The sequence below is a fragment of the Schistocerca piceifrons genome, chromosome 3 (genome assembly GCF_021461385.2).
Source record: "Schistocerca piceifrons isolate TAMUIC-IGC-003096 chromosome 3, iqSchPice1.1, whole genome shotgun sequence".
Lineage (NCBI taxonomy): Eukaryota > Metazoa > Arthropoda > Insecta > Orthoptera > Acrididae > Schistocerca > Schistocerca piceifrons.
The window spans coordinates 84220871-84242584 of NC_060140.1; the positions used below are offsets into that span (position 1 = coordinate 84220871).

Below are 21714 nucleotides of genomic sequence, written 5' to 3' on the forward strand. Positions count from 1 at the left end.
GAAGCATCTAAATCAGGTTTATATGTTATCCAGAGGCCCAGCAATTCACTGGCAGTGCTGACGTCCAATCTGAATCTTGAATCACAATTGCCATTTTCAGTGGCAACGCCAGCACTCAGTCACAGCATTGCTGGCTGGGTTGTAACTGGTGGTGCACTGCGCCACAGAACTTAGTTAGTTGGGAGCACAGGTCTGACTCGAATTGGCGGCCGTTATCTGTCATCATGTGTAGCAGGCAGCCACAATGGGAAATCCAACTTGCTGTGAAGTGGATGCAAGAGTTTCTGCAGATAGGTTATCCACCAGTGTTCCTTCAGGCCAACATGTACAACAATCAATCATGGTAAGGAGGTATCATTGTCCATAGGAAGAAGGTAATAGTCCCATGATGTCAACGTGAAAGTGTGCAAACTGTGTGTTAGTGATTGGAAAGTTCCCAACTGGTGTGCGTATATGACAGTTGATCTTGCTCCACTGGCATTTGACACGCATGTGAGAGCATTACCAACAGTTTTTTTCAGTTTTTGGCCACACGAGTCAGGGAGAGCAGGCAAACTGTTTGACTTGATGGCCAAGTGACTTAAATTGTACATGCTATCAAAGGTGAGCTTGCAAAACTCTACTGGTAAGAATTGGCTTGGTTTACTGGTCGGCCCCAGACACACTGACTTATCTTAATTTCAAAGCTGTTGAAAGACAGATGAGATAGTGTCAAAGCTCTTGGTCAGATCTCTCCACCTCCAGAACACTGTGAAATCAATAGTGCTGGAGCTGTTTGAAACGCCCTAAATGCAACACAGACAGTTGGCCACCAAGTAGTCAATACCCGATACATGCAAGACGTCCATGCTGAATTGTGCTACAAAAATGAGTTGGTTGTGTTGGCAAGCTAAGCAGTAGTTGTTATTCTGCCAAAATGCATACATAAGTGGCTTATGGCCCATAAAAGTTGTGAACTTCCTTGCTTCCAGTTGCTGGCAGAAGTATGTTATTGCCTCTCATATTGCAAGGAGTTCCAGACAGTATGAACTCCACTTGTGTTGAAATGTTGACATTTTATGGCAGTAGAAAGCCAAAGGTTGCCACATACCTTCATGTAATTGTTGCCAAACAGCCCTCATCATTGTTTAAATCGCTGTTTGGCTTATGTCAACTACTGGTGTGAGGGGTACTTCTAAGCCTTGCCGCTTCAAAAGGCGAAATCATGGTGTCAGTCCATGGACTGGTGAAGCCCCCCTTGATTTTTGGACCGACGAGCCTGTAATGCTGCCAAGTTCGGCAAATGCCGACGTTACAAATTAATATTATGAAAAAATGCCATAGTAACTCCTAAATGGCATGCGTGTGAGTGTGCTATCTGCAAAATGGCTTTTACTTTATCAGGCAGAGGAAGCAAGCCTTCGGATTACATTTGGCGTCCTAAAAAGACGTTCTGTGGCTGTTCAAAAACACACTTGACTATATTTAGCACTACACCATATTTATTTAGCCATTCCACAACTTGCATCAAATGTTGCTCAAGCTGTCTCACAGCTGACATGAAGATGAGGATGATATCTAAATATGCAAAAAAGAAGAGTAGTCCTTGCAAAACTAATTTTAAACCAATGCCAAATTCGTGCAGCATTTCGGAATCCAAATGTCATACACAGACTCTACAGTAAACCTAATGGGCTAATGACTACAGTTTTTGGATCATCATCTTCTGCTATGGGTATATCAGTATGTGCCTTAGCACAGTCTGGTACACTAAAAATTGTCGCACCATGTACCATGTAGTTGCAATCTCGAAGTAAAGGAATGGGATACTGATCCGGCACTGTCTAGACATTTAGGACATGGTAATCTCCATTGTTTCTCTTTAGCACAAGATGCAAAGAGGAGGACCATGGGCTACTGGATTGACATGTAATTCCCTCTCTCTGCATGGCATCAAATTCTGGCTTTGCTTTATCATCACTCTGGAGCCATATGTCATGGTTGACAGGAGACTGGTGGGCCATCCTCAGTCTTGATGTGATGAACAGTATCATGACATTCCTCTTTTGGTGCTCCTAGGGGTAACGTCAAAGCCGGGAGTCATTATGGTAGTTGCACATACTCCCCAACATTCACCTACACAACATTGGGTAACTACTCTGTTGTACAATGATGGAAGTCAGATATCAACAGACTGGTTATGCCGTCAATCAATCATTTGTTTGTATGCCGTCAACCAATCGTGCTTTTTCAATGTTCAGTAACAGGTGGTAGTATGCTAACATATCAGCACCAATAATGGGTTCTGTGACATCTGTGATTGTGAAATCCCATACGAACAGCCGCAGATCTCGTTCCATCCGATTGTCGCCATAGATCAGTATCGAAGAGTTGTTCACAGCAGATAGACAGAAGATAGTTCACTGGCCTACGACAACATAGCAGTCTCCAGGGAAAGATGTACATGCCTAAACCAGTATCCAACAGATATTTGTAGCCCAGCTTCCGGTCACTGACAAAGAGGCACTGGGATGTCACTTGTCAATTAGAGGCATCACCTACAACCAACTGCCTCAAGCATTTGGATACGCACAAGGCAATGCACACTTGTGTGCCTGGTCCCTGAATCTCTTACAGTGCCAGCAAATGGTGTATTATTCACGGATAGAAGTTGACGAAGTAGCCGAGGAACATCTACTAGATCTGCTGTGCTACCAACTTCTGTTGCTGCTGCTACCTCACCAGGATAGTAACTCGTCAGTCCTCTTTGTAAGGGCCTCTCAACATTAGCTGTCAGGCTGTCATAAGCTGCCCATGTGACCACTACTGAGCTATAATGTGACAGTGCGTCAACTGAGGTGGAGAACATAGTCAAAGGAACTGGATTACTCTGCTTTATCGAGACCTTACTGCATAAAGTGACCAACACACTAATTGGGGAGGAAAAATAGCATCCGCAATTCTGTCGGTCAGCTCTGTCACCTGTTTCAGAGACACCTCCTATGGCTTTCACTGGTGGCAACAGACAACTACTCAGCAATGTGTCAAGCAGGTTGTCTGCCACTGTTTCAGTGTCCACCTTATAGTGCAAATGCTGTAAGTAATGGGAAGGTTTCTAGTCCCCTAGATCTTCCTTTTTTTCATACACTTTGGCCACGGCAGGGAGGGGGGGGGGGGGGGGTGCGTAATTATGCCTTCCACTCAGTGGCGTAACACTGCTCCAAGCTGGCTAATGACCAAAGTGAATGTGGTGGAGCTGGTTGTAATATCCACACAGAGGACATTGGCTTCCACTAGTGTGACCCAAAATCCTGGGTTGTGTTGACAAAGCAGGGATAGACGCAATGCAAGCTGTCAAATGGATGGCCTTATCGTCTCTGATGATTCCATATTATCAGATCTGATTTAGTGACACACACCTGTTGTTTCCCACGCTAGATCACATCAGAGTCACCACTGACCATTGCGGTCATACTAAGTTAATCATTGTGGACTTATCTGTCATCTAGCCTGAGGTTTGCAGAATTGAATATTAAAGGGTGTGATCTGTCGCTTCATTATGTTTCATAACGACTAGAGTTCCTTGCTGGAAACTATAGTAAATAACTTTGTGATAAACAGTCTACTCAAAAGACAAAATGTATCCTGTAGCGTGAAACTATTTAATGGTAGTTACGAAATAACACACAAGAGAACACACATCTCAATATAAAAGCTCCAAGACGCCTCAGAGTAATTCGCCATCGATATCAGCACCCCTGGTGGCTGGTGCAGAAAGTTGTTTGACAGCTACAACACAACCGACACTGCACTGCACTGCACTGCACTGCACTGCACTGAGAGAGCAATACAACTCAGTCGCTACATACTAACAATATGTGGATTGTATCTATGTACTGCTTGAAAATGCTCAATACTGGTAGTATCTAAAAAAGAAGCTAGCCAAGTGTGAGAAAGACTTGCAATCTAAGGGTTCCGTACAAACTCAATTACATGTATAGACAGTTAATACATCCCGGTGTAACGAAACAGGCTGTACTGGGTCGTGTGGAGTTCCCGATACAGTATATTTAATAGTATGCGATACACACTAAAATAGATGTGGGTAGTGTATAAGGAGACTTCGTGAATAAGGTCACTTAGTGCAACAGTGTGATATAGTTATAATGAAAATGTTACATTGTGTCACAGACCAGTTAATGTATGTTCTTAATAAAGTAAAGTAATGTACAGTTAGGAGAAGTCATTATCACTTTGATATGAATTTCGGGATGTTTTCAAGAGAGAGATCAAGTTCTGGAATCAGTGTTAATAGTGCATAAATGTCAGTAACCTTCATTCAGTTTTATAATTATAATTCAATTAGAAACATTCATTGTTTACCATAATGCAAATTAACTGTGTAAACAATTAATTTTCAAAAAGCTTAACATTTATGTATCTTTGCAAGTCAGGACAACATATTCTTACGGAAATCACCAACTAAAAATCTGCAATTAGAAATTCAGTGCAATGTCCACATATTACGAAAACTAGAAACGATTTGTTTAAACTGGAGACATAACTTAATTCAGAAAGACAATTTGTATCATAAATAATGTTAGAAGAACGATTCATCAATTTTTTGTAACATGATTTAAAGATTTTGTGATGTATGTAATTATTCCTCATTTTAGCCTTCAAATGTCGTAAAAGGTCATTTTGAATGTTCGATTTGTAATTCTGATGATGTAGAAATATTACCAGCTCAAAATTGTTTCACAAAATTGCATAATTAATTAAATTATGTAAAGATATTTGAGAATGTTCTGGACTGAATAATAAGAACTTAATTGTTAACTATATGTATGTTTCAAAATTGCACTTGTAAAAGACTGTTAATTTCGGAAATATACTTTATCATTGTTCTCGTTTTAATTTTCACTAGAACTCTTATGTCAGTTTGCTGGATTAACTTATAGCAATTGTAACATCAAACATGAAAAACATAAAAATGTCAGAGAACGTAATTGTTGAAAGATGTATAAGTACCCCTTGTCCAAAGCCTTTGAGTAGTGCAGTTGGAGTATTAGCTGGTGTGTTCCGGATCCTGTGAAGTTGGGACAGTCAGCTGTTGTATATATGTTTGGAAATAAACAAATGTTGTCAACAGATTAATTGGTGTACGTCTGGTAGTGCCCAAGACTTTCTGCAGCACAGTTATCAACTCTGAAAATGTACAACATGGTACGATCAGCCGTACTATGTTAAACCTGAACTGATGGGATTGCTACGTGAGATTTGGCGAATGGAGCTGATGTGAGAAGTTACATTAGATTTGACATTGGAGCTGGGCTTCTTAACCTGGTTACGTTTTAAATGGTTCGATGAACTGGGATAGTTATGTTTTACCAGGAATAGAGTATTCGACAATTCGGTACTGGCAAGATATCGGTCCTAAGAATTCGAAGAGTTTCGAGACTGTTTTGAGTGTTGTTTTTTTTTCCTCCCCCAACCGGCATTTGGTATTGCAATTTTTCATTTATGCTACTAATTCTGGGGTTATATTAACATGATATGATAATCAGCAAGACCAATAATGTTCGAGTTAGCTGAACAAAAGTTTCAAGATCGGCGATTGCAATTTTTCGTGATAATTACACTCAGGCATCATTTAAATTTTTAAATTATAATGACTAAAGTTATGTAATTATGACAGAAAATTGCTAATAGATACTGAAATCTGATATTCCTCTTCAAACCAAAATGAATTTCGGAATTTTACCCGGGGACTTAAATTTCCATCAAAACTAAAAGTTTACTAATAAATATTTCGAGTGTGTGTGTGTGTGTGTGTGTGTGTGTGTGTGTGTGTTTGTGTGTGTGTGTGTGTTTTAGAGAGAGAGAGAGAGAGAGAGAGAGAGAGAGAGAGAGAGAGAGAGAGAGAACAACAAAATGAATAACTACAACACTGGTATCTATAAGGCGAGAGCGATTACGTATTTACGCCACCATAGCTTCTTCGGTGTTATCCTCACCCATAATCAGGTGAAATTGGGGTCAAATGCGGGTTTGTTAGTCTGTATGAAAATCAAAAATTAAATTCAAATGATTATTTGAACCAGATTTGTAAGTGATAACTAAAAGAAAATTGATAACACTGCTTCATACCTCTTACAGTGCCTTGGCTTATTAGTGGTAACTTTACTTTCCAAGACAAATATAGAAAAGTTGCATTTTGGGGTTTGGTTTTAAAATCCATGTTGAAATTTAATACTCTAATCAGACAAGAAATATAACTGTTGCTACTGTAATAGTATACTGCGATGTCTACGCATTCTGTGGCAACATTAAGTAGACATTGTGGCGAGCTCTGCGCAGTAATCAACGGGACCAAAGTTTACACACTCACAATGGTTGTCTGCAGTGCTCGGGTTATTTAAGCAATCTCTTTTACATGATCTATCTGTCACAGCAACTTTTAGATTACGACATACAAATGCAATAGACTCCCAACCTGGACTGGCATTAGCTACTACCAGAGCCATCTGCTCTGGGCATCTCACCAAAAAACACCAAATTTAAAAGTGTCTCCTTAGGTTTCAGGAAGTAGTGCGGCACAAGAGGAAAGAACAAGAGGATCTGTGTTGATATCTGGCAAAGGGATTGTAGATTTTAGTATATGACAAATTTCAATTAATATGTCTACCCATTCCCGAAAAAAGTGGTCTAGACAGGCAGACAGATAACAAATGAGAATTGTTTCCTGTGATGTAACTACAAATTAACAATTTTCGGATTTTTCCCATACCTGTGGTGTGAATTTTGACTCCTTGGTAAATTTCATGATTCTAGGTTAAAGATAAGTGAGTGTGATTGTGAATATCAAAATATGTGGCACAATGGCCTTATCTTTTGATTCCATTGACTGCCTTGGAAGCTTAAATTTTCCATGCTGCCAAGGGACCATAGACCCTAGTACATAGCATAAATTTCAACTTATCTATCTGTTCCAGAGAAAAAGAGGTCTTTAAGAGTTGGACAGATTGACTGACAAACAAAGTGATCCTATAAGAGTTCTGTTTTTACAGACTGAGGTATGGAACCCTAAAAAGCAGTTCTGGTGAATTATTATTACAGCAGCAAGCATTTCATAAAAATTGTTAAGGCTGCAGGACAGCATATACAAGGAATAAAGTAATGTGGTGAACTTTTGAAGGACTTTCATAACAGTAAACTGACAACTTCCCTATATAACATTAAGAAGAGACTTTTCCATAGCTCTTAAACAATACAGGTGGGGATGATGTGGAGGTTTGTGTATGAGATGAGACGGGGTGGGGAGTGTATTTTTGGCATTTTTTTTCAATTAAAGAAGCACCAAATTTTACCAATTTCATTCAGCCACTTGAAAACAAAACTAGTGGAAACTTTGCCTGATATGTACTGCATCTACAGTGCAGCAATCACCAACAGCCTCATCAGCACCGACTACAGACCAGAACAAACTGATACCTTTCATGCTCCCTCTCCAGGTCACGTTCACGATCACGGTCTCTGTCTCTCTCCCGGTCCCTCCAGTCGGGCCTGTCACCGCGAGACCTGTCATCAACAGGTGATCGGTCCCGGAAAGAGTCTGCGCGATCTGCCGAATCTGCTCTTCTTGGACCTGGTCCATCATTTGGGCGTGGTCGTTTGCCATACACTCTTGCAGGATTCACCTCTGAAACATATTATTTTTCATGCAAATATGAACTGGTGTCCAACAAAGCCTAATCAACCTTTAAGGTTCACTAGTTTAATGTATTATTTTAGGTTCACTAGTTTAATGTATTATTTTATTTGGTAAAAAAGTTTTACATACATAACTTTTCTATTATTAATTCTGGTAAAGCAATTGTTAACAGTAATCTTTATGTCACATATGACAGTCTAACATGTGTTTCACATCAGCATTCGATTTACTGTCAATGAATGGTCATATAAGAAAGCAAGACACAAGCCTACTATCAGGGCTGTTATCAATGAAGCATCTGAGCACATTAAAGAAACGAGGACAGGTTGAATCCCAATCTACTACACCTTTTAATGTGGCATGAAACTCCATAATTGGATATACTCCAATGCAGAAAGATCCTTCATGAGACAAAACCTAACACATTGTCATGAGACAAAACCTAACACATTACCCTTTCTCCTTAGGATATTAGGTCAACAAGGTGCACAAGAGTCTTTGAAGAGTTTGGAAATGGACATCTCAGTCAGTAAAAGCACTACCCTTAAAGGGCAAAGCAGTGGTTCTGCACCCTGGTCAGAACTACATCTTTATTTGTCAAAAATTTTAAACAACTTTTCCAATGTGATCTCGCAGGTATTATTAGTGTGACTGATTAATGGTGTGCTTCAAGTGTTCTGTTGAGTTGTTGTTTCCATTTTATACACAATTTCGAAGACCAACCTAGTTGTCTTCTTCAGATGCTGTGGGTTTGCAGTTAGGTGCACCCGCCACCTGGACTCCAACCAAACTGGGAACTATTGTTGGTCTCACACTGCCATTTATAGCTGAATTCTATCCTCTATGCCCACTACACCCTTTGATGCTCTTCTGTTTTTCAGAGCCCCCCTCAGATATTCCATGGAAGGCACACTCTCTTCATGTTTCCCAGTTATCACCTAACACGCAATTCCACTCTTAGTAGACTTTCTGCCATGGCCTTTTTTGCTCTTTTTACCAATACAGTGCCACTTATACTTCACTATCCAAATGGCTGTGAGCTTCTCTGCAGCTTGTCAGCACTTCAAATTCTGCACAGCTGGTAACCTTAACTACAGATACATGTGTCAGAAGCATAATCCTTCACGCTAATTTTCCTGGTATTTTATTGCAAAAAGGTGACAGCACTTTATACTATTTACTTAGCTGACCACCCACCTTTTTAGCATCCTTTTTTAGCACAGTTCTTTTCAATTGATGGAGCCAGACAGACAAGTGGTCACATTTTCATAAAGAAGGGAGCTGTTTCAAATGGCAGTTAACGGTAAAAATTGAAGATACAGGACTTCAAAAAAGAGTAAAATACGGTGGAAGCATTTTTAGGAATACTCTTTACCTTAGAATATCTCCAAACTAAATAACTGTAATGCCCAGGACTTCACGACTCTTTGTCATAAAATACTTTACATTCTTACAAAAGGAGACATTCCTAAAGCTATTTGTTTATGAAAAATTAATGGCCGAACTTCAGAAAATATTTGAGCAGACAAAATTTTTCTCAACTTTGAATGGCCATAGTAACCAGACTATTCAACATTTAATCCTGCAATTTAGAGGTGTGTTTTTACACTTGGCAGTGAGTTGATGCAGCAAGTTTCACAGAGAGAACACTCTGATCTAATATGTAATCATTTGTAAAAAAATTATAAAGATCTGCAATGACACACACAATGTTTTAATCATCCTCACTTCAATGAGTGCAACACCTCAAATATAGTTTCTAAGAAACTGCACAATTACATTTGGTAAGTATTGGAATAAACACATCAAATTTCAAGAAAATCTGTGATGTTTAGGTGGGGACTCTAGATCAGTTGGTATGGAATGACCCTGCCAAAGACTGGGCATGCGGCCAAGAGGCTATAGCAAAAGATCAATGGTGAAAATGGGCCAACAGCAGTGCTATGCATGCACTTTGTCACCAGAACAAGATCCTCTGAGACAGGAGCCTCTATCAGCTGCACTCCTGCAGCAGTTGGTAGCAGATTCCTGCTTCAACATGGTTTGCATTTAAATTCCCAGAGAGGAGAAAAAGAAAGGGCAGCTAAGTGGTAAAGTCAATGAGGCTCTGTACGGTTACGCCTCACAAAGGGGAAAGCATCGTTACCATACAATTCAAATTTTCTTAAACTGAGACTGCTTTTAAGTTGATGGTGAAGGTTAACACGTGTGGATTGGAACACATCACTTATAAAAAAAGCTTCTTCACCTTTAGGTTTTTCCAATTTCCTCCACAGCTGATCCAACACCATTAACATAACACTTTGATGTGGGTAGGTTTTAGAAAATAAATCTAACAATCCCCACATTTTTGAGTAAGCCTAAAACAACTGGACAGCACAAAGTGCACTGCATGATCTCTATCAATTCCCCTCCTCCTCACTCCAATCCACAACCACTGCACGTAGGTCATCTGAAAGTTAATTTATTTTTAATTGGGGGAGGGGGAAGCAGCAGCTCTATCTGCATACCTGAGAATACGTATAGTTATACGTTCAAGAGGAGCAGGGAATGAAAGAATAACTTTACTGTGAAATGAAAACAAAATTAACAAAATGAAATTGTTTGGAACTGCATATTTTTTGCACACCTATGGAATTAAAATTAGCTGCTAGGTAACATTCAAGACTGTTTCACTCCACGTCATGTACTGTGACAAACTTTGACCCTCCTGAACATGCTGTCTACATGATAGTTGAGGTGCTACTGCTAAAGTGCGTCCCACTCTTCGATGGCCAACTTTCAGAAATTATTCAGTTTGTGAGGAAGGTTCTTACAACAATGCACAACAAGTTTCAATGTTCAATCAGGTCCACACCGGCAGAGACAGCTGGCCATTCCATTTCATTCATTTCTGCCTCCTGTAGGAAGGAGTTCAAAAGTTAAGCATCGGGTACTCATGCATTATTGTCCTGAAAGGAACCTACGGCTGAAATTTTGAATGCAGGATTGAAGAATAGATTTAAGGGCCCTATTCTGATACTACACAGCCCTCAAACTATCCTCAGTAGTGATGAGAGGTGTTTTACATTCCTACACAATTCCAGACAAAAACATGACTGCCCTGTGCCTTTTCTGAACCAAAGGAACTGCATACTTAAGGTATGTATTGCTACCTGGCTACCTCCACTCTCTTCCATGTATTGCTACCTGGCTACCTCCACTCTCTTCCACAATGATCATCAAGCATCATACAAATTCGGAACTCATTGGCAATGGGAACCCAACACCAATAACCATGTTCCCTTCCAAGTGTTCTGTTGCAAGCCACCTTCACACAATGTGTAGCGGAGTGCTTTGTGCTGTTTGCACATATCGATGAAAACTTCAACTGGAAGAAGCATATTACTGAGCTTCTAAAAACAATTAAGTTCACCTACTTTTGTTCTTCGCATAATTAGTAATCTTGGACACAACAAATCAACCTCCTGACACATTCTGCGTATTTCCACACAATAATGTCCCGTGGAATAATTTTCTGGGTTAACTCGTCACTTAGAAAGAAAGTACTGATTGCACAAAAGTGAGCAGTAAGAATAATAAGTAGTGATCACCCACTGACATCATGTGGGTATCTCTTCCAGGAGCTAGGCATTTTAGCTGCATCATCACAATATATACATTCACTAACGAAATTTGTCATAAATAATCCATCACAATTTGATAAGAGCAGTGATGTCCATACCTACCACACTAGAGGGAAACATGAGCTACATTACCAATTATTAAAGCTGTCAGTGGCTCCGAAAGTAGTTCAGTATGCAGCAACAAAAATTTTCAATCACAACATAAAACACCTGACATGTAGGAAAGCAAGTTTTAAATCCAACTTAAAGATATTTCTCCCAGACAACTCCTCCTACTCCAGTTACAAATTTCTATTTAAAAACTGATATGGGGGAGGGGGGGGGGGGGGAGATTTAAACTTTTCTTATTGTTAACACTGATCCCGCATAAATATCTTGTGAACTGACTTGTTCCACATTTCGATAAAAGAATCGTTCCAACTAACTGTGTAATAGGTGCCTAGAGGCTGAATTGATTATGTGGAGACAGATGTGTAATATCTGTGTAGACACAACCTTCCCAGTTATCTCTAAAAAGGCAGCACACAGTACTAGTGTATTCTCCTCACAGTATCTACAATCCATAATTTGTAGGTAGTCGTTACATTTTCCAGTGCTGCTGACCACAGGTGATCACTACAAGGCAGATTTTCAGCATTATGCACTTCGTGATAATAGCTGAATGTTCATTGCAATGGTATCGCCAATTCATTAGGGTATTTTCCACGATGACAACCCTTCTTACTATAAACTGGCAATGCATGCATGGGTTAATCTTTAAACAAATCTGACTTATGTTGACAGACTGAACAGTGTACACAATCCACATTATTCATTCACCATTGAAGACACAGCACACATTGTTGAAATGAATAAAGAACACAGGTTTACTTTTACCATCATTACACAGACGGTTGCACGTAGTGATTTCTTGTGGTATAAGAGACTGATAAAGAGGTTTGCAATTTAAAAAAAATAATTTGCAAGTGCAAAACTTTATAAGAGATTGCCATCCTCAAGCTCCTTGCAATGAAGACAAAATCCTTGCTTTCTGTAACAGACTGTTACATTGCAGTGCATAAGAGTAATTACCAAATACTTTCTTGAGCTTATGATAGTAGTAGGGGGGACAAGTGGCATGCACTCCGAAAGCCATCACCATTTCTCACCATATTATAAGATAATATTGTTTATGGATCATTACTGGATGCAGTAAGCATTAATACTACTGAAAACAATATAGAGTGGCCATTTTATCTTCAGTTGGTAGTGTACATATTTGTTCTAGAAAACATTCAGGGCTTTTCATTTCAAATATAAGTTCTGACTTGGATTAGTGTATTGGTAGAAAGATTAGGAGCTAAATAGCTAATCAGATTTACAATTTTTTTGTTACTTCTCTACAGCTCTCAAACAAGACCTTCACCTCCTATTTTGTTGCATACATGAGACATTCCAAGAGGAATGTAGTGCGACATATCGCTTTGGTGACGTGGCATGTTCCACAAGCATTACTGAATCAACGAATTATGATAATTGCCATAATAAGTTTATTAAATTAATCAGTTGGTATAGCCTGCTGTTTAAAAGTTTGTTTTATCTATGTATATTTATTGTGGAGTGGACAGTCACAGTATAGCTGCAAGCCAGATAGACGATAGCAATCTTACTGTGTTCATGGTATCTGCTGGTTGCGTGGTCTATTCTGTATCATCGAGTTCTGCCTTGGGAAACATGAGGCAAGGCATGGAAGAAAAATGGCCATGACAATCACAATGGCGTCATGAGAGCAGGAAAGAATCATATTTATTTCAAGAATTTGGATACTGCAATGCACGCTTAAATTCCAGACAACCAATACAGAACATTGCAGACATCTTGCATTGTATTGCACTTAAATATTAGTGTTGCCAATCTTTCACATTTCCACATCTTCACAAGAACTTGACAAAGTCACATTGAAAAGTTGGACCAACCCTTTATCTTACTCTCATTTCCACTCTTAAAATGTTTCCCAAATCTGACCCACAAAATTAACTTTTAAGGTAGTATTTGTTAAAAGTATGTCAATGTGTGATCCTACGAAGACGAAAATATGCTGCCTGAAATTAATAAATACAGCTGTAATTGAGCCAGTGTAAGCTGATCGCTTACAGTTGCAGTGGGCTGGGTGAGACAGCTTTGTGAGCTTACCTCGGTCAACATAATGTGATCTTGTAAAAGTCTGTATGACAATGCCTCAGTGTTGTCAGAGCTCTGTAGACAGCAACTCTTTTCACCTGCAGCAGTTGGTGCTTCACAGTTAAAAGCTGGCAACAGCATTGCAAGCTGTCAGGGAGCTTCTTGCTTAATCTTTATTATATGTACTTCTTGTTGCTGGAAGCTCTGTTTTTGTTCTACACAGGATCATCCTTTTCAGAAACCAGCACAATCCCCTCGGTCCTCCAGCAGAAACTAGTGTCACTGAAAGGACCTTGTATGGCCCTGCTACAGTGAGATGCCTCTAAAGTTATTTAACAAGTTCTGTTTCCCTTTTTTATTTAGCAAATGTTTCATTATGCTTTCCCAGTCACAGCAAATTTTGTCCATGTTCCAAATTTCTTGCAACAAGTGCTGTAGGTTGCTGAGCTTATGTAGACCTCCATATTTCCACAAATAAGCTTTGTAATCAGACTGTTGTTTCTGACTGTGTCTCATGATCAGTGTTTGGATTTATTCTTTTTGCTGCAAGCTTGTTTTCAGTTCAGTGTGTGTCACTGGCTGTTTAAAGAACTCACCCAACAGTTGGAGGTTTTCATTAATGTTGGTTACAAGTTTCTCATCCTTTTTCTAATAACAAAGTAGTCTTGTTTAAAAGTGTTTTTAGAGGTATGAGTACAATATATCATCATATTAATTTCACACAAAACTTGATCATAAAGACTTAATTTCTCTCACATAATAATGAATAAATATTTAGGTGAAACCACGACTGAGTAATCAAATTGCCAAACTACAATTGAGTAACTGCTGTCCATGTGAGTAATGTGGCAATCTGAATTCAAATGAATAGACTGCTCCAGAGAATCTTTTATCGAGAACTAGAGTCTCACTGAAATTGCAATGTCTTCAAGTTAAAAGAGAGGTGCATGGAACCAGAGCTACCCATTGGAAATGAACTGTTTCGCCTCCTTCTTTTACTGGTAATATAGTAATTTAAAATAACAGAGTAATTTCAATCACATTTCATAGCATCTTGTCATGCAGCTTAATGTTATTGATGTGCTATGTGAAAAGATTTGTTTGGTCCAGGTTCTGGGAAAAATAATTGTACTCACTTCATGTGACAGACAACACTGTAGTAACAGAACCAGATCAAGTGACTCTAGCGAATGATAAAAATTTTACAGCACACTCTCCCCAATCTGCCCAAATATTATGGACGAAATGCTATTGGAACTCTCTTTAATCAGACTAGCAACACCAAAAGCTAAGATTTAACACTAACAGCAGCCGTTTTCAATTAAAATCTTTTTTCATCTTTTGACAATTGAGGGTCTGTGACTGCATGATAAAATTTGTTATTGAATTTATGCTCTCCAGTATCAGTTACCAATTATTCTCTGCTTTAAGCTATGATGATAAATAACATGAGGCTACACTTTGTCACTAATTAAGCTTTGCTTTAAGCTATGTGGACAAAAATATGTTGCAACATGTTTTAAGCCTCAGCTTATAAAGCAAAAATTTATTAAGCCAAGTAAGTGAAAGTGAAACTTGATTACTGACTGATCCAAGAGTATATAAAACTTAATGACCTAATAAACCATTTTACACTATTTTAAAATGTTATTCCATTCTGCATCCCACAGGTGCAAGGAATGTCTTACCCAACTCTGCATGAAATTATTAGAGGCATTCCAGATCTTTGCTGGAACGTGCACACACGCACTCGCGCGCGCGCCCACACACACACACACACACACACACACACCACACACACACACACACACACACACACACACACACTCTCTACATGTGCTGACAAAGGAGTGAGACAGAATACTACACACACCACACACCATACACAAAAATCACATCGTATCAGTTTACTGAATATTACTACATCGTCTACCTGTAGTACCGGAGGCATATCAAAACTTGCATACCAATTTTTCTGCCTCGGAATAATGATCCGTTTTCATTTCTGATTGCTTCGGCTGCACTACTGTCTCTTTCAAATTGCACAAAGCCAAACTTCCTGTTAACAGAGATTCCTGAAAACATACCAACATATATGTAAAAATGAAAATATAAAACTGGGTATATTTTGTTATTTACAAGAAATATATTTAACATGGGCAACTTGGGAAAAATGCAATTGCTCATTGTGAACTTTCCATTATGCCTAGTTTTCTTACCCTTTCAATATTTTTGCACCTCATGAGAATTTCTTCTAATTTCATCTTTGTCTTATATCCCAACCAATAATCCATTCACAATTCTTTCCTCTCAATTGCTTTTATGTCATTTGCCTTTCACATTTACCTAACACCATACTCATCCTCCACTATCCACATCCCACAGCCCCTTCCTTATAATCAATGTGTTATCTCTTCCACTCTGTTTCCAATTATTCTAAAGCCATGAAGGAATCTATTACTGAGAGCTTGCTCCCTCAGAAATTCCCGGCTACATTACATCACCTTAACCTATCACCAAAAACCTGTTATTCTTTACTAATAAATGCAAACATTTTGCACCCAATAATCATAAAGCCAAAATGAAGAAAAAACTACCACTTTCTTCTTTTATCCTGGCTGAACTAAACCCAACAGTCAATGTGCACAGCGTACTTCAATTTCCAACAAAAACAGTGCCAACACAAAGCTAACATGATCAACATACTCACAGTGTGAGGTGATACACTGCTCAAGACACTAAACTTATTCTTCAGGAAACTAGGTTCAAATCCCTATGAGGCTTCCTAATTAATATTTTCCCATCATCTTTAACTACACAACAACTTCCTTTCTTGCCGTGCCCAGTTTTAATTCACTTGGTAGCATGTGGCTGTTTGTCCTTCATAATAATAACAAAAGGAAAAGCCAACATTATTAATGGAGTCATCTACAAACTTGAGATACTGCAGTCCCATCAGGTCATCAGTTCATGAAAGTTCCATTGAAGTGATAAGCTACAATGATTAACAGGCAGTTTTCACTAGTCATTTTAAACCTGTAGACTGCAGCACATGGTTTTCTCCAGAGCAAAGACCACCTCTGACATCTAAAATGCCAATGGAAAATTGAAATCCAATCAACACAGAGCACAACAAAAAAGAAAGTCAATCTAATATTGGACAATCCAGGATACGGTATCAGCCTTCGTCTTTTCTCAGGAATCTCCATGGAATTCAGATACAGCGTAAAAAATTTCCTGAGTGGAGCTATGAGCTGTTCTTCGGCAATAGCTATGAAGAACAGACAAGTAAACAAATATAAGGCTAACATTAATTCAACATGGATACCAACTATTTCCAAGCATATTTAAAATAAAAAATAGCAGATGACTATCAAAACACCTACATTTATATTACAATCTTGCTAACAAAAAGTCCTTGTGTTAAATTCCTGGTAGCAACTAAAATTTTTAGTCACAATTTATACAAAAAAAATAAAAATAAAATCACTTGATGTAAGGGAAGCAAACCCCCCCCCCCCCACACACACACACACAATATGGTAATTCAGGAGATATATAAAAACACACATATTCAAATGCAACCTTGTCAAAATTGCAAAGCATTCTGTGAAAAACTTTGAGATTTATGACTTTGTTCAAATGAACATTAACATCTATTCCAACAAAAATGTGAATGTGTGTGTTAGAAATCTGAAATCTCTATGTTCTTCACCGATTGCTTTAAATTTTGACACTGTTGCACCTTTTTTTTCTTAAATACATGTGTGATATATAAAGGGGAAACATTATTATCAAAAATCTTCAAAAGTTCTTGACTGATTTACATTAAATTTTTACAGAATGCTCCAATTAACATTCAGATGGGCATAGTAAAACACTGTTAGCAAACATGTAGGTTTATATATGGCTTATTGGCTTATGTTTAGAATACCACTACAAAATCTGAATGTGCATTAACAATAAATAAGGTTCAAGGTCACGGAGAGGGCAAAGAAGAAATGGACAGAGGTTGGAGGGAATGGAGATAGGATGTGGAGAGAAGATGATAGAGAGAGGAGGTGGAAGAAGTTGGGCAGAGAGAGGGGAAGGAGAAGATGGACACAGGAAAGGGAGAGGAGGTGAGACAGACAGACAGATGGAGGGGGAGAGAGAGAGAGAGAGAGAGAGAGAGAGAGAGAGAGAGAGAGAGAGATGGTAGTGGACAGAAAGAGGGGGAAGGATGAGGAGCTGGATAAAAAGAGGGGTGGGGGAGGAGGAGGGAGATAGTATATCCAATTTCCGCACATATTAGAAATGTGTTCTCTCTCTTTAATTTCTTTTCCATTTACTGAGACTAGTCATAGCAATGCAAGGCTGGGAACAGCTAGTAATGTATATGTGCCATGATTTTAATAACAACTTCAGTGTGGCTGCACCGTATGTCTGAAATCTTGCAGGAATCAGGTAAAGCTGTGAGGAATGATGATAATGGGCAGTCAACACCATGTGTAGCATGCAGAAAGTTCAGAATTTGGGTTTGAAGGGAAGTGTGTGTGAATATCTGAAGAGGACACACACACACACACACACACACACACACACACACACACACACACACACACTTCTGGAGATATATGAACATTTACATATTTGAATTATATGTTACAAAATTTTACTACTGAGAGAGCTTTGTGGGATAGTTACACATGCACAAGGAATATGGAGGCCAGTTCTAAATTTAAAACTACAGTGGTAAACCATGAAATACTGGCTATATGTCATGTCACCTCCAGTAATTGAACATGCGAGTTTTTCATTAGCTAGACTGTAATGCAAGTGTAATTAACTTGAAAATAATCACATATAGTTTTGTTCCAAAATATGCTTAGAAATGATATTGTTAGCACCCATGTTGAATTAATGTTAACTTTATGTTTGTTTCTCTGTCATCTCTTCTGTAGCTACAGCATAAGTTGATATAAATTCTGCAGGTATAGCTAATGTTTTATATATACCAAGAACAATTTTCAGTAAATTATGTTTATTGCTGTCCAGTACCACTGCCACAAACTTTTAAAGCATATATACACCAAATGGAGAAAGAGGACCACACAGCAACTAATACACAACTGCTCAATAACATTAAGGCAGAAAGCATGCATGCATTATAAAATAACTTAACTGCATCTTTGAAAAAGCTCAGAAATATTTAGAAAGTCCTAACTTAACAGGTAAGAATACCAGACATACAGATCACTCTGAAAGTTTCTTTGAGAATTGCTTATTGTTGTAACGTCAAAAAATAATAAATTACGGCTGTACTGAATATTTTCTTTAATTACAAAAGTACTGACTACAGAAGCACTAAACACGAATCCAATGTGCACACCACAATGTACTGAGTTGTTGTCAGAAAGCTAGTTGAAGTGAATACCCCAACATGTAGGTTACTTTACATTTTCAAACTGGATCTGAGTATAAACTAGTGAACAGAGTGATTTCATTTTAGCGCTTCTCATTCCTTGGGTATGATCTTTCACTGCATCAATGAATTCACATAACTGAGTAATTCTGTTGAATACAAAGGCCATTGCAAGTATCCATGAACAGGCACTTCACAAGTTGTGTTTGGATGACGGCTGGAAGGAAAGCCCACCTCTAACAGTACAGCGAGTGTTGAAAACTGATGAGCTGTAGATGCTACATTATCTAATACAAATAATGTAGCATTTGTGGTTCAGTCAACATATGCTTTATATGTCTATCTCCAACAGCTTTAAAAGTATATTCAACATTACCTGGCAAAAAAATGTTATCGATTTAACCTACAGACAAAGCAGGCAATCCTGTGTCTACAGCAAATCTTACTGTGTTTATGCAGCAAAAGTGAAGGTAGCAAAAGTGTTCAAATGAATAATATGCAAACACTTAGTGGAAGATTGTCACACAGCCTCAATTACACATGAAGATAGAGTGGTAATCTAATCCAAAAAAAGGAGTGCTCAAGCATTTTTCCTTCCCATGCTCCATGTGTATTTACATTCTTGTCATTTTAGTGCAATTGTGATACGACATAAGCTACACGACCAATTCATTTTGCCACGTACAGCAGTTGAAATTTTTATTTCTATGTAAGCTGTTTGCTATTATTGTGCTTGTAACATGGCTTGTGCTCACAATGTGTGTGAAAGAGTGAATATATTAATACAATCGTAATTATTTGGATACAGACTGCTTGGAACTATGTTCCAGCATGTTAGAGAAGTCAATAACATCACATGTAATTACCCTTATGATTTCAGTTTTAAGTTCTGATATTCTAACTTTGATATATTTTATTTGGAGACTTTGCTTTCAGTGTGTCTGAAAATGACAGAATCTCGAAACTGAAATCACTTTATTATTTTCAGCAGCCACATGCAGAATTCACCATCCAATAATTATTTGTCAGATACGTATCTGTTCCACATTCCTGCAGAAATATGGTATTCTGCTCTGCAGTTGCAGTATTATAGAAAAATCAAGGAAGAGTTTAGTTTGCTGTCAATGACCAGGTCACTGGGGACAGCAAAAGCTCAGACTGGGTAAGGAGAGATGGAATTTGACTGTCCTTGAAAGGGAATCAACTTGACATTTGCCTTAAGCCATTTAAGAAAACCATATAGAAAAACAATGCAAGCAATAATGAACAAGTATTTCTTTTAACTGTGAATACAAGTTTTTTACAGTTTCTTAAAATATATGTGAAATGTTTCAATAATATTTGCAAAAGTTACTCATGTCTTGCCTTACATTTTTCTTTTCCTTTTTTTTTCCTAGCACAAGAGTTTACAGGAAACAGGAATCGTTTATACAGATTTATCTCCATAAAGTCTTGTACCAGTGGCATCTCAAACCTTTAGGATCCTAAAGTCATTATGCATTGGAGGTATTTAGTAAAAAAGTTACAGGATATCTTCGTTTTCATTTGCAACATCTACACCTCCTGGGCAAAGTGGTTGTATAAATTCAGTTCAAAAAGTCCTTGAAACTTCCTGGCAAATTAAAACTGTGCGCCAGACCAGAACTCAAATCCAGCAAACATTCCGGGTCCAAGTCGCAGTTTGACATACAGTTGTAGTCTGCAATGAGGTTTCATATCAGCATACACTCCACTGCAGAGTGAAAAATTCTGCTCTGGAAATTATCCCCCCCCCCCCCCCCCCCCCCAGGCTATGGCTGAGCCATGTCTCTGCAATGTCCTTTCTTTCAGGACTGCTAATCTCACAAGTTTCACAGAACTTCTATGAAGTTTGGATAGTGGAAGATGAGATACTGGCACAAGTAAAGCTGCAAGGACAAGTCTTGAGTCATGCTGGGGTAGCTCAGTTTGTAGAGCACATTCATGCAAAAGGCGAAGATCACACATTCGAGTCCTGATCTGGCACAACGTTTTAATCTGCTAAGAACATCAGCAGCAGACAAGTAGTACCTACTATTGAATTAGGAATATTATGACCTCCAGTAGGAATCCAACTTTTTAACATTTCAATCAGCACTCACTCTGCTACAGAGTGAAAAATACATGATGGAAAAGTCACTATTACTGCCCACAAAGCACGCTTTCTATTTCTTGACTGACTGTGTTATAGCTATCTGGTCATCACGATGGTGTGTGTGTGTGTGTGTGTGTGTGTGTGTGTGTGTTGCTAGCAAGCCTCTTCCCTTTCTATCTTACCAAGCAAGGTGGTGTAGTGGTTAGCACAATGGCCTCTCATTCGGGAAAACTGCTGTTCAAACCCCATCTCATCACATTGATTTAGGTCTTCTGAGGGGTCTGTACATCACTTAAAATGACAGGAAGGTTCCTTTAAAAAAGAACTCCAAATTTCCTCTCCCAAATCTGAGCTTGTGCACCATCTCTAACAACCTCATCGTCAAAGGGACATTACACCCTCTTTCCCGTTTCTGCCACTCAAATGTGGCACTACAGTTATTTAAGACAGTGAGTGATCTCATATTCAGGAGGATGAAGTCTGCTCTGTCTGGACATCTTGATCTAGGTTTTCCTCAGTCATTTCATGCCGGTACAGGTTCCTTCCGCACGTCCAAAACTGAACACCAGTCTCATTCACTTAATAAATTACTGTTGTATTTTATGTATATTTGAACCATCTATTTTTGTTTTATTGTGATTACAAATCCTATACAATTGTGTGACGGTCACTGGATAATTAAAAAATACAATAAAATGTCTTTTAAACATCACAGATA

General features: G+C 38.5%; 1 protein-coding gene across 3 annotated transcripts in view; it reads right to left on the reverse strand.

The window, feature by feature from the left end:
• LOC124787840 (nuclear receptor coactivator 5) overlaps positions 1–21714 on the reverse strand; it is a 152466-nt gene that overhangs the window by 96621 nt on the left and 34131 nt on the right. For 2 of the 3 annotated variants that reach the window (XM_047254782.1, XM_047254783.1), the window contains exons 3-4: positions 15447–15554; positions 7474–7681 (exon numbers count right to left, since the gene is read on the reverse strand). In XM_047254782.1, coding sequence (XP_047110738.1) covers positions 7474–7681; positions 15447–15554 — 316 coding nt within the window. The remainder of the gene's footprint in view (positions 1–7473; positions 7682–15446; positions 15555–21714) is intronic. The other variant, XM_047254784.1, reaches the window with a different exon arrangement.